The following is a 12,978-nucleotide window of genomic DNA, read 5'->3' as shown; positions in this document are numbered from 1 at the left end:
ACTGGATTAAAGATTTAAACTTAAGACATGAAACTATAAAATTACTAGAAGAAAGTGTAGGGAAAACACTTGAAGAAATAGGCCTGGGCGAAAATTTTATGAGGAGGACCCCTCAGGCTATCGAAGCAACATCAAAAATGCACTACTGGTACTTGGTCAAACTAAAAAACTTCTGCACAGCCAAGAACACAGTAAGTAAAGCAAACAGACAGCCCTCAGAATGGGAGAAGATATTTGCAGGTTATGTCTCTGACAAAGGTTTAATAAGCAGAATCCACAGAGAACTCAAGCGTATTAGCAAGAAAAGGACAAGTGATCCCATTCCAGGGTGGACATGGCACTTGAAGAGAAACTTCTATGAAGAAGACAGGTGCATGACCTACATACATATGAAAAAATGCTCATTATCATTAATCATCAGAGAAATGCAAATCAAAACTACTTTGAGATACCAGTAAGATTAGCCCACATCACAAAATCCCAAAACCAGAGATGCTGGCATACATGTGGAGAAAGGGGAACACTTCTACACTGCTGGTGGGAATGTAAACTAATATGTTCCTTTTGGAAAGATGTTTGGAGAACACTTAGAGAACTAAAAATAGACCTGCAATTTGGTCCTGCAATCCCTCTACTGGGTATATATCCAGAATACCAAAAATCACATTACAACAAAGGTATTTGTACCAGAATGTTTATTTCAGCCCAATTCATAATTGCTAAATCATGGAAGAAGCCCAAGTGCCCATCGATCCACAAATGGATCAATAAATTGTGGTATATGTATAACATGGAATTTTACGCAGCCTTAAAAAAAGATGGAGACTTTACCTCCTCCTGTTTACATGGATGGAGCTGGAACATATTCTTCTTAGCAATGTATCTCAAGAATAGAAGAAAAAGTATCCAATGTATTCAGCCCTATTATGAAACTAATTTATAACTTTCATACGAAAGCTGTAGCCCAACTATATATAGCCCAAGAATATGGGGACAGAGGAGAGGGAGGAGAGGGGAGGGGGGAGGATGGGTTGTGGGAGGGTGATTGGTGGGACTACACCTATGGTCCATCTTACAAAGGTACATGTGAATCTTTCTAAATGCAAAATATAAATGTCTTAAGACAATAACTAAGAAAATGCCATGAAGGTTATATTAACCAGTTTGTTGACAATATTTCAAATTGTATATAAAACCAGCACACTGTGCCCTATGACTACATTAATGTACGCAGTTATTATTTAATTAAAAAAGGATAAGGGCAACCACATAAGGTCTAAGGCCATATCAGTCCTCAAGAAGGAAATAAAATTGGCTTAGATGGTTTGTTTATTAAATTTGCAGAATAATATCCAATGTGGCTGAATAAGAGATTGTGATCAGTAAGGAGACCATAGGTTGTTAGTTATTTCCAAAGTAATGTTCATTCTATCTTTCATGCCTCAGGACCCTTTGAACCACTTCCTTCTCTTTCTCCTTTTTAAGTCCCAACCTCTCTCAGCCTCTCTATCCTTTACCCAGATACATGTCCCCTTATTCCTGCTCTCCCATTAGATCTAGTCCTCTGTATTTCTCCATATTGTCTTTCTCTTAAGATTTCACTGTCTTACATTTAATATTGCTATTCAGTTCAAAACATTTTCTAAATTCTCTTCTGATATTTTCTTTGACTCATGGAATATTTAGAAGCATATTATTTCATTTCCAAGTATTTGGCACCTTTCTAGCTGTCTTTCTTTTATTGATTTCTTGTTTGATTTTATTGCAGTTAGAGTGAACACTGTATAATTTTAGTCCTTTTAAATTTGTTAAAGTTTGTTTTATGGCTCAGCAGATGGTCTGTCTTGGTGAATGTTCCATGTGCACTTGAAGAGAATATGTATTTGGTTGTTGTTGGGTATAATGGTCTGAAACATACCCATTAGGTGATGTTAGTTTATGTTGTTTATATCTTCTGTGTCCTCACTGATTTTTTTGTCTAGTTGTTCTATTAATTACTGAGGTAGGGATGTTAAAATTTTCAGCTGTGATTGATATTTGTCTAATCCTCCTTGCAGTTCTGATATTTTTTGCTTCATGTATTTTGAAACTCTGCTGTTAGGTACACACACATGTAAGATTACTGATGAATGACCTATTTTATCATTTTGAAATGCACCCTCTTTATTTCTGGGTAATACTCTTTGTCTTAAAGCCTACTTTATCTAATATTAATATAATTATTTTGACCTTTTTTTAGTTTTTGTTTTTTTACAACATTTTAATGGGAAAATTTCAAATATAGAGCAAATTGGAATGAATTTTACATTGAACATCCATGGCATTCACATTTTATCATATGGTCAGTCATTGTTTATTCATTGGGAACTGGTCCAGGAACTCCCCTGGCTACCAAAATCTATAGACACACAAGTACCTTATATAAAAAGGTACACTTTTGCATATAATCTACCTACATCCTTTCCATACCTTAAATCATTTCTAGATTACTTATAATACCAAGTACAAGGTAAATGCAATGTAAATAGTTGTTATACTATATTGTTTAGGGACTAATAACCAAAATAAGTCTGTAAATGTTCAGTAGAGTTGCACATATCCATTTTTAAAAAATATTTTCAATCAGTGGTTGGTTAAATTCACAAATGTGTAGCCTGTGGATATGGAGGACAAATTATACTTGCTTTATCCCACTTGTGTTTATCCATTCACTCCTCTATCTGTTCATCAATCCATCCTATTTTTAAGGCATTTCAACATAAATTGAAGGCAATAGTGTACTTAATCCTAAATATGATGGCATGGCACACCTATCCTTAGTTAGACTACAATATTTGTTTGAAGTTTTTAATATATAAAATTTACATACAGGGAAATATACAAATCTTATGTGTGCATTTGCTAATTTTGACAAATCAATACTCGTGTGTAACCCTAATCTCTATTAAGGTACAGAATATAACCATCACCTCAGAAAGTTCCCTCCTGCTCCTTCCCAGTCAATCCCTGTCCCCACCCCACCCTATCCCAAAGGCAACCACTGTTCTGATCTTTCTCCATAATAGTTCAGTTCTGCCTTTCCTAGAACTTTTCATAAAGGGAGTGATATAATGTGTAGCCTTTGGGGTCTGGCTTCTTTCACTTACCACAATGCTTTTGGGGTTCATCCTCAATAGCAGAAATCAAACATGACCTGAATATTACAATTTTAATAAAGTCTTTTTTCCTTTCTTAAAATGTGTCTGCATTTTTGGCACCCTCCGTATTTTCATTTTTCTTGGGAAATTGTCTCGCTTTTTGAACTTGGTAAAAACGTGCCACTCTAGGGCCCACAAGGAGCACCCGGATCTCCCGGAGCTGAAGGACCCATGGGACCACCAGGATCACAAGTAAGACCAACTTAAGTCTAGTATGTGATAATAGTATTCACACGACTGTTTTCTCTACCAAGCCATGGATTAAATGTAAGCCTATGTAATTTAGGCCTTCCTAGCAGAGAAGAGTAATCTCTATTCTTGGGAGAATTGAAGTAAAGCATGCTCTTGCTAGGAGATATTGGTTGTCTTTATTTATCAGACTCTTTCTTACCATCCAATCTGTATCTCCAAAGCCTCCTGGTTTAGCTCAACCTAAACTAATGACAGTTACCTGACCTAACTATTGCCACCTTCCACTTCCTTACCCATGACAGACATTGCTAATTAGTCATACCACCACCACCATCACTCACCCTGAACACTGAGGAAGCTTCAAAATCCTTCTCAATACTGCACCTTGGACAGTTCTACTTACCTATCTTTCTGATACCAAACCCTATTTACCATCACTGGTATAGGAAGCACATAGCCAATCATCTCTATGGTTCTGGGAGAACCGTTTCCCCAGATTGTTCTCTCCAGTGCATGAAATCCCACCACTCATAACTTTGTCTTATCTTAGCTTTACCAAAGGTCATCATTTTAAAAATCTCTGGTCTACTGGGAGAAAATGACACATGACATCTTTACTACCTTAGCATGATGTGTTTACCAGGTCAATTTGGGAGATTTCAAAGGAGATAAAAGGGAACCATGAGAGAGGCAGCTAGAACCTGCTCTACCAAAACCAGCCTACACTAAGTGGGGAGAGGGCCTTATGCCCAGTAACTCTCAACATGACCATGTTCTTTTTGACTGATGCTAATAAGTATTAAAATTCTTTTTTTTTATTTTTAAATCTAGGGTCCTCCAGGCCCTCCTGGTATCCCTGGGCCTGATGTAAGTGTACTTGGGGCATTTTGTTTCCTTACCCCTCAGTACTTGGGTTTCCCCAGTGAGATCCTGGTTTGGTTAACCTTACTTTCTGGTAAAAAAACAATTCCAATCGAAGTTTTTGGAACTTGCTTAGTAATTGATTTTGTTTTTTCCTCCCTATACCCCTGTGCCCCAGGGTAACATGGGATTAGGTTTCCAAGGAGAAAAAGGAGTCAAGGTAAATAGATTTGGGAAAATATAATCTTCATTCCCTATGCTCTGAAAAATGTCTGTGGTTACACATGTGTGCCTGCTTGTGTATGTAGATTTGGCTCTTCACCTTGGGAAATGAACACTTCCCAGCCCACATAGATCCTCAGGTGGGATCCCTTGAGGGCTGCACATGTGCATGCCACACATAGGCTTCTGCAGTTCTTTCTCCTTCAAAAGACTGTCATTTCTATGCAGCGTATCTATGAAGTATGTATGTCCTACAAACATACTCTCTTGAAATATATTCTCTCTTCCTTCCATCTGGATATTTCTCTGGTGTATAATGTGTTCTATTACCTTTTCTTTCCTTTTCTCTGCTTTCCTATTCCCTTCATCCTTCCTCCTCTCCCACCTCTTCTTACTCTCCATTTGGTTCCTTTGTCTCTCTTTCTTAACCTCTCTTTCACCATTTTCTTTTATTTCCAACTTCACTTCATTTCCTACTGTAAAAATTGCATGGTGACTTGGGAGCCTCAAGCAACGCTGAGAGCTCATCCTGACCCCCCCTTCCTGCCTGTCTCTTATGGATTTCACTGCCTTCTGAAGGAGCAACTCAAGCCTCCAACATTTCAACACAGACTTCACTGCTTCTGCTTGTGCTCTTGGCACAGACTGGCTCACTTAATAGTCTGATCATTGTTGACATGAGGTAGTCATTTGCCTCACTTAAATCCCATTTTTAGTTCTCTTCTAAACACCCTTCCCTGGATGACCATGGCATCTACTTTTCTTAACATTCCCTTTGATCTAACAGGGAGATGTTGGCCTTCCTGGCCCAGCTGGACCTCCACCATCTACTGGGGAGCTGGAATTCATGGGATTTCCTAAAGGAAAGAAAGGATCCAAGGTAGTGAACATTTAAGAACAGGACAAATTGATGTCTTTTTCTACTGATACCATAATTCAACTGTAATAACCAGACAATGTTGGAAGAATGGAGGGTTCTGGGTAATGGATTTTTGTTTAAAAGCAGAGGTAAAAGCCTTCTATGATTTGTCCTTTGTGAAAAGCTTTTTCTAAAAAGCCTGAGTCTGGTTTTTGTCATGTAGCTATGAGGTGTGCCCGGGTTTCTGAGTATTTCTTTAAGTGCTATTTTCTCTGTATCATTGTTGCAGATTCAATTTTTGATATGCTCAATAACTTAAAGCAAACAATGAATAGTTACTTTTCCTCCTCACTCCCAACCCAATACTTATGTTGTCCCCAAAGCACTGTGGTAGAATACAGAGTAAAATGGTTGCTTTGAGCTATCTTTTTATTTTTTTATTTTATTTTTTATTTTTGAGACACAGTCTCACTACGTCACCCTTGGTAGAATGCCATGGCATCTCAGCTCACAGCAACCTCAAACTCCTGGGCTTAAGTGATTCTCTTGCCTCAGCCTCCCAAGTAGCTGGGACTATAGGCACTCGCCACAACTTCTGGCTATTTTTTGGTTGTAGTTGTCTTTGTTTGTCAGGCCCAGGCTGAGTTAGAACCCACCAGCTCTGGTGTATGTGGCTGACACCCTAGGCACTGAGCCATTGAGCTATCTTTTTAAAGAAGTTATTTGCTCTCAAAGCATGACCCTGAAAATAGGATATACTGTTTGTCACCAAGTGTCAGTAAATAGATGCCCTAATTCACCTGGTCTTAACTACCAAGGCTTAAGCTGTAGACCCGCTTCATTGAGATAGTTTATCTGTATTTTTATGCAGGCGAGTATATACAATGTACATGGTTATATTTGAATGGATTTATGTTATTAAAGCCTACAGATATCTGTCAATAACTTGTTTTACCTTCTTTCCTGGAGTTCCTTTAAGTTTCCTGATTCTGATTCCATGGCCAAGGGTCCCAGGCAGGAGAATGTGTTCAGTCTTATTTCTCTAAATTTGTCTTTAAGGAAGCATCAGCTTCGGGCCACTTCAGGTTTGCATGAAGTAATGGTTTATTTGAAAACATTCTATGAGCATATGAGAGATTGCCTACCTCCCTAATCATTTCCAAACTTTAGAGAGTCCTTCCATGGCATGGATAGACGAATTAGCATATCAGGGGAAGATACATTAAAATGTTATATGTCCCTATCTAAACTGTAATTATTCCTTTTTCCAAAACCATTGATTCCTTTGCTGCCTATAATTTGCCATAGGAAATCACACTGAACATCATCTTCTACTGGAAAGAAAACAGATAATCATCCTTTCTGTCTCCCAATTAGCCTGAGCTTTTCAAAAGCTTTTTTAGACAGTCATGGACCATGGTCCTCTCCACATAGCAAAGAGCTCCAAGAACTAAGGCATCCTGGTTATAACCACTAGAATCAGAGCCTGAGGAATCTGTACCACTTGGCAGCACCCTGTTTGATACCTCCTTGGTTCCCCACTCCTCAGTCCAAGTACTTTCATGGAGCCATCCTTCTTTGTGTTCACTGCTTCCTGCTGCTACTCACTAACCTTTGGTTCATTTTCCAGGGGGAGCTAGGGCCTCCAGGGTTCCCAGGTGTAAGTGGGCAGCCAGGCTTCCCGGTAAGTCTCTCTCTTTTGGTCAACATATATTCAGGGGTCTGATGGGACAAAAGCTGTAGCAATAGAAGGCTAACAGAAAGGCCTCTTCCTATAGTGTAGAGAATGTCACCAGCATCATTACAGAAGGCATTTAAAGAAATGTTGTTTCTCTAAGCCACGGTGACATTAGTCTGGTTCTCCATTAGGCTATATATCTCAGGCATTATTAGCTCAAACTCTACAGTGACAAAAGACCTAAGCTTGACTTCTAGCTATGTCACCTACACCAGTTTCTTAACTTTTCTGAGCTTTGGTTCCCTGACCTTCAAAAAGACATAATGTTGGGGTGGCTCTAAGGATTAAATGAGATAATATACATCATAAGGGCTTACTACATGCCTGGCACTTATCAATTGCTCAGTAAATAGTACCTAATTTAGTAATTTTATCTCTACTTTTATATCTGCCTTTCTAGCTTAAATTCTTTCACTCAAGCTTTTGAGTGCCACTGTGTACCAGGAATTCTGCTGGACTTAATGGCTCCAACAGTATAAGTCAAAGTCCCTGTCCTTGAGATCACATTCTAATGGGAGAGTGAGAGAGGACACAGACAATAAACAAATAGATACATGCATCACTAACAAGTTCATGTATTGGTGATACATAGAAGATGAAAGAAGGGTAAAGTGTTGGAGTATGGATAGAGAACAGGGTAGGCTACTTGGGACAGTGCAGTCAAGAAGGAGGCCTGTCTAAGGAAACTATATGTGAGCGAGGCATGCACATTATGAGGGAGCAAGCCATGTGAAGTTCAGAAAGAAAGTTTCAGGTTGAGGGAACCGTAATTATGAACACCATAAGCTTAAGAAAAGCTCAGTACTTTAGAAGAACAGTAAGAAGTTGAATCAGTGGAGCAGAGTGAGCAAGGCCAGAAAATAAGCAGAGAAGCAGGAGCCAGATCATGGCCACTTTTATAGATCAAATGGGACTTTTATTTTAAACATAATAGGAAGCCATTAGAAGGCTCTGACTTGGATTTTTAAGATCCAAGAGGGAGATAAGGAGAGAGAGGAAGTGGGGCATGTCAAACAGCAAACAGAGGGGCTGTTGCAACAGTCTAGGCAAAAGACGGTGGTAGTGGCATAGACTATGCTGATAGCAATGGAAATGGATACAAATGGATGAGAGTAAAAGAATTTTCAACCTTTTAAAAAATAACCAGCAAAATATTTAACATTAGCAAACAAAATCTAGCAATATATTAAAAGGATTATGCATCACAAGCAAATGAGATTTTTCCCAGTAATGCAAGCATAGCTTAAAACCCCCAAATCTATTGCTGTACTACACCACATAAAAGAACAAAAACCACATGATCACTCCCCATAGATGTAGAAAAACATATTTCACAAAATCCAACACATTTTATGATATACATGTTCAATGAACTAGGAATAGAAGGATACTACTCAACAGATTGAATTTCTGCTTCTGCATTGGATCTTGGAAGCTTCGAAACACCTCACCTCCATATAACAAAAAGAATAAAACTAGATAATAATCATGAGTTTCCTTGTACATAGAAAATACTTGAAGTTGCAAGGAAACCAATTAAACTGTGTTACAAAAAAAAAAAAAAAAAAAGGACAATCCTCCCCCAGAAAGTATGAAACAATATGGAACATTTTACATTCATCAGACTATGGGAGAAGTCTGTGACCCCTACATAAGGGGATACTGTAAGAGATATTAAAGGAAGCTCTTTAAACCTGAAAAGTATGGCACAGAATAGAAACCTAGATCTGGGGCAGAGGCAAGATGGCAGACTGCAGCCAGCTTTCCACAGAGGCTCGCATCCAGAAGGAGAGTTAAAGGACAGAAGTTTAGCAAGTAAGCCAATGGTTTGGAGCAGAGCCAAGAAAGAAGGTTGAAGAACACACATCAACCTTGCTGAGGTGAGCTATGACCCCAAAGATACAAACAAAGGGTACTAAATCCATCACCAGGCAGACCGGAGTCCCCTCCCCCATGAGAAGGGCTCGCAGTAAACTTCATACAAACAAGTGAGCAGAGTTCCAACATCCTCCCATTCCATCCCACGGGAGAGACCCTCTAAAAACCAGACCTCCTACCCATACTAGGGTGCCATGGCACTCTCCTGCCAGGCATAACACGGTATAAAACTGTATATATTATCTACCTGCAACTCTAATTTCCCAGCATTCCCTTCCACTCTCACCCCAAGGTATGGAAGCCTGTCCCTCATGGAGTCCAGATTCGTGGGCATTTTCTCAAGAGGTGTGGACAGGGGAAAGGCCCTTGCTGGGCTTTGCTGATTCTCTGGGATGGGAGTGAGGAGAGGACAATCAGCTGAGAGGGAACCATGCAGGAGCAGTGGTGATGCCCCCAGGCTCAGAAAAGCAGCAGCTGCAGGAACAATGAGGCTCACACCCCTGGGGCTATCCCGGACAGACACACCCTGTCTCTCTGGGCAACCAGAGGAAGCCAGGCACTTTCTCCGGTGGCAGCCACTGGCAGACAGATCTGGGATGTAAGTAAAGTCAGTGCAGGGACTAGAATACATGCGCGCAGAGCTGGCATACTCCCAGGGTGGGGCTGACCCCAAAGGACTGCTTAACTCCCAGGGCAGGGCTGAGCCAGAGGACTGCTTTACTGAGGCTATGAGAAGCCTGGCCCTCAGGGGATCATAGCTGAGACAATGGCAGGCAGGCAGAGGCTGGAACTGACAGCTCAGGGAGGGCTCTAATTGCTTGCCAACTGCCTGGAACTGAGTCATGGTTTCTGTCACCTTAGGCAGCATCTGATAGTGGAACAGAAACAAACTCTGTGAAGTTGTGCTGTTCTGCCAGCAACATCAATCAGGGGCGGAGCTGGAACTGAGTGAACCGTCCCAGCCTCCATTAAGCACCTGAGGTTGTCAGGCCTCACCTCCCACTGCTGGATAGTGGCTGAGACCAGAGACCTGGTTGAGGAGACATAGATCTCTCTCTGACTCGGGCAGGCATAAACCCCTGAGGCATCTGCTCATTGGGGGGAACTGGGTCACAGCCCTGTGGGGTTATCAGTGACTGGGTGTGACACAGGTGCAAGGTGGGGAAGGAGGTATCAACCTTCCCAGACTAATTTATTTGCTGGGTTGGTCCTTCTGACCTCACAGAGCTCCAGAGCCAGTCATACCTGAGCTGCCAGCAAACCCCTGCTATCTAGTTGTCAGAGACCTCTTGAACTCCCCCACCTGAGACCAGTGCTGACTGGATCAATTGATTTGGACTTGAACTGGGCCAATCACCTGAGGACTATCCAAAGTGGTACACTGGGTGTGTGGTTGTGGGAAGGTGTGATTTTCCTTTGTTGCCTGTGGGGAGCGGGGTGGCTTAATTTCTGGTATTTCTCCATAGCTGAGACTTCAAACCAGAGTGACTGATTTACTAGGGTAGAAAAGAGACCAGCTGAAAATAAGACAGAGTGACTTAGCCCCACCAAACCAAGGAGGGCCCCAGTTTCTCAGGCCATAGCACTGTACGGGTCCTTGGCAAAGCTCTAGGAGAAAAGGAACAAACACCAGTCCTAGCCTTTGGGCAAAGGGCTAGCTAATCACTACTCCTGGAGCCCCCCACCCAACTTCTCCTTATCTGCTTATCTAGCCAAATGGTGTAAATGAATTCGGCATGGGGTGGAATCAGTGGGAAAACTCCGGTAACATGAATAAACACAGTAGCTCAACCCCCCCCCCCAAGGAAGGATACGGCAGATGCAACTGAAGATCCCATCCATAAACAGAGGGCTGAGATGTCAGGAATCGAGTTCAGAGTCTAGATAGCAAATATGATAAAAAGAATGGAGGAAAGGAAGGAATCAGAATTTCAAGGAATCATTCTAAAGATGTCTCAAGAATTCAATGATTTCAAAGATAAAATGACCAAAGATTTTGACACATTGAGGCCAGAGTTTGCAGCCCACAAAGATCTGAAAAATACAGTAGAATCCCTCAGTAACAGAATGGAGCAGGCAGAAGAGAGGATCTCTAACATTGAAGACAAAGCTTTTGAACTCACCCAAGCACTCAAGGATGAAGAGAAATGGAGAGCAAAAATGGATCACTCTCTCAGAGAGCTCTGGGATAATGTGAAGAAAACTAATATTTGTCTTGTAGGAATCCGTGAAGGCAATGAAGTTGCTTCACAAAGCACAGAGGCTCTTCTTCATGAAATTATGAAAGAGAACTTTCCAGATATGCCAAAAGATTCTGAAATTTAGATAGCAGACAGTTTCAGAACCCTAGCACTACTCAACCTGAACAAGACATCCCCCAGGCACATCATAATTAACTTCACTAAAGTTAATATGAAAGAGAAAATTCTGAAACCAGCTAGGTGTAAGAAAACCATAACCTACAAGGGGAAGAATATTAGAATGACTGCAGATCTCTCTGCTGAAAACTTTCAGGCTAAGAGGGTGGTCATCTACTTTTAATCTCCTAAAACAAAACAACTTTCAACCCAGGATCCTGCATGCAGCTAAACTGAGTTTCATCTATGATGGAGAAATTAAATACTTTAATGACGTTCACATGTTGAAGAAATTTTCCATATCTAAACCAGCTCTCCAAAATATTCTCAGACCTATCCTCCATAATGACCACTGTAATCCTACACCACAAAAGTAAAATCACTCATAAAATTTTGCAAATTCCAATTTCCATAGTGGTGAAAGGATTAAAAATGACCAGACCACTGGACTTTCAAAAAATTCAATACCCAAATTTTTATCGGGCTTATCTATATTTTCAATTAATGTGAATGGCTTAAATTATCCCCTAAAGAGGCACCCGTTGGCTGACTGGATACAAAAACTCAGGCCAGATATCTGCTGCATACAAGAATCTCATCTCACCTTAAAAGATAAATAGACACTCAGGGTGAAGAGATGGTCATCTTATTCCAGGAAAATGGAAAGCACAAAAAAGCAGGTGTTGCAATTTTATTCACAGATACAACAGGCTTAAACCAACAAAAGTAAGCAAGGATAAGAATGGTCACTTTCTATTTGTTAAGGGTAATACTAAATATGATGATATTTCAATTATTAATATTTATGCACCCAACCAGAATGCACCTCAATTAATAAGAGACACTCTAACAGGCATGAGCAACTTGATTTCTTCCTACTCCATCATAGTCAGAGATTTCAACACTCATTTGGCAGTGTTTGATAGATCCTCCAATAAGAAGTTGAGCAAAGAAATTTTAGATTTAAACTTAACCATCCAGCATTTGGATTTAACAGACATCTACAGAACATTTCATCCTAACAAAACTGAATACACATTTTTCTCATCAGTCCACAGAACAAACTCCAAAGTCTATCACATCTTAGGTCACAGGTCTAACCTCAGCAAATTTGAAAGAATAGAAATTGTTCCTTGCATCTTCTCGGACCATCATGGAATAAAAGTTGAACTCAGTGACAACAGGAATCTGCAGACTCATACAAAAACGTGGAAGCTAAATAACCTTATGTTGAATGATAGGTCAGTCAGAGATGAGATTAAGAAGGAAATTACCAAGGTTTTGGAACAAAACATTAATGAGGACACGAATTATCAGAACTTCTGGGATACCACTAAGGCAGTCCTAAGAGGGAAATTTATAGCACTACAAACCTTCCTCAAGACAAAGGAAAGAGAGGACACTAACAACTTAATGAGACATCTCAAGCAACTGCAAAAGGAAGAACATTCCAATCCAAAATCCAGCAGAAGAAAAGAAATAACCAAAATTAGAGCAGAGTTAAACAAAATTAAAAAGAAAAGGATTATACAATAGATGAATAAATCAAAAAGTTGGTATTTGGAAAAGGACAATAAAATAGATAAACCTTTGGCCAACCTAACCAGGAAAAAAAGAGTAAAAATCTCTAATTTCATCAATCAGAAATGGTAAAGATGAAATAACAACAGACCC

At 40.1% G+C, this 12,978-nt stretch overlaps 1 protein-coding gene across 1 annotated transcript in view; it reads left to right on the top strand.

Annotated features, from left to right (window-relative positions):
- The window catches only part of COL4A6 (collagen type IV alpha 6 chain), a 339,968-nt gene that overhangs the window by 267,628 nt on the left and 59,362 nt on the right, over positions 1-12,978 (top strand). Inside the window, exons 9-13 of the mRNA XM_012811365.1 lie at positions 3,327-3,389; positions 4,221-4,256; positions 4,429-4,470; positions 5,260-5,352; positions 6,962-7,015. Of these exons, the coding sequence (XP_012666819.1) occupies positions 3,327-3,389; positions 4,221-4,256; positions 4,429-4,470; positions 5,260-5,352; positions 6,962-7,015 (288 nt within the window). The remainder of the gene's footprint in view (positions 1-3,326; positions 3,390-4,220; positions 4,257-4,428; positions 4,471-5,259; positions 5,353-6,961; positions 7,016-12,978) is intronic.

The sequence above is a fragment of the Otolemur garnettii genome, unplaced genomic scaffold (assembly GCF_000181295.1).
Source record: "Otolemur garnettii isolate 467f Iridium unplaced genomic scaffold, OtoGar3 scaffold00155, whole genome shotgun sequence".
NCBI lineage: Eukaryota > Metazoa > Chordata > Mammalia > Primates > Galagidae > Otolemur > Otolemur garnettii.
The sequence above is the reverse complement of the archived record's forward strand: the minus strand, read 5'-3'. Positions and strand labels throughout refer to the sequence as shown.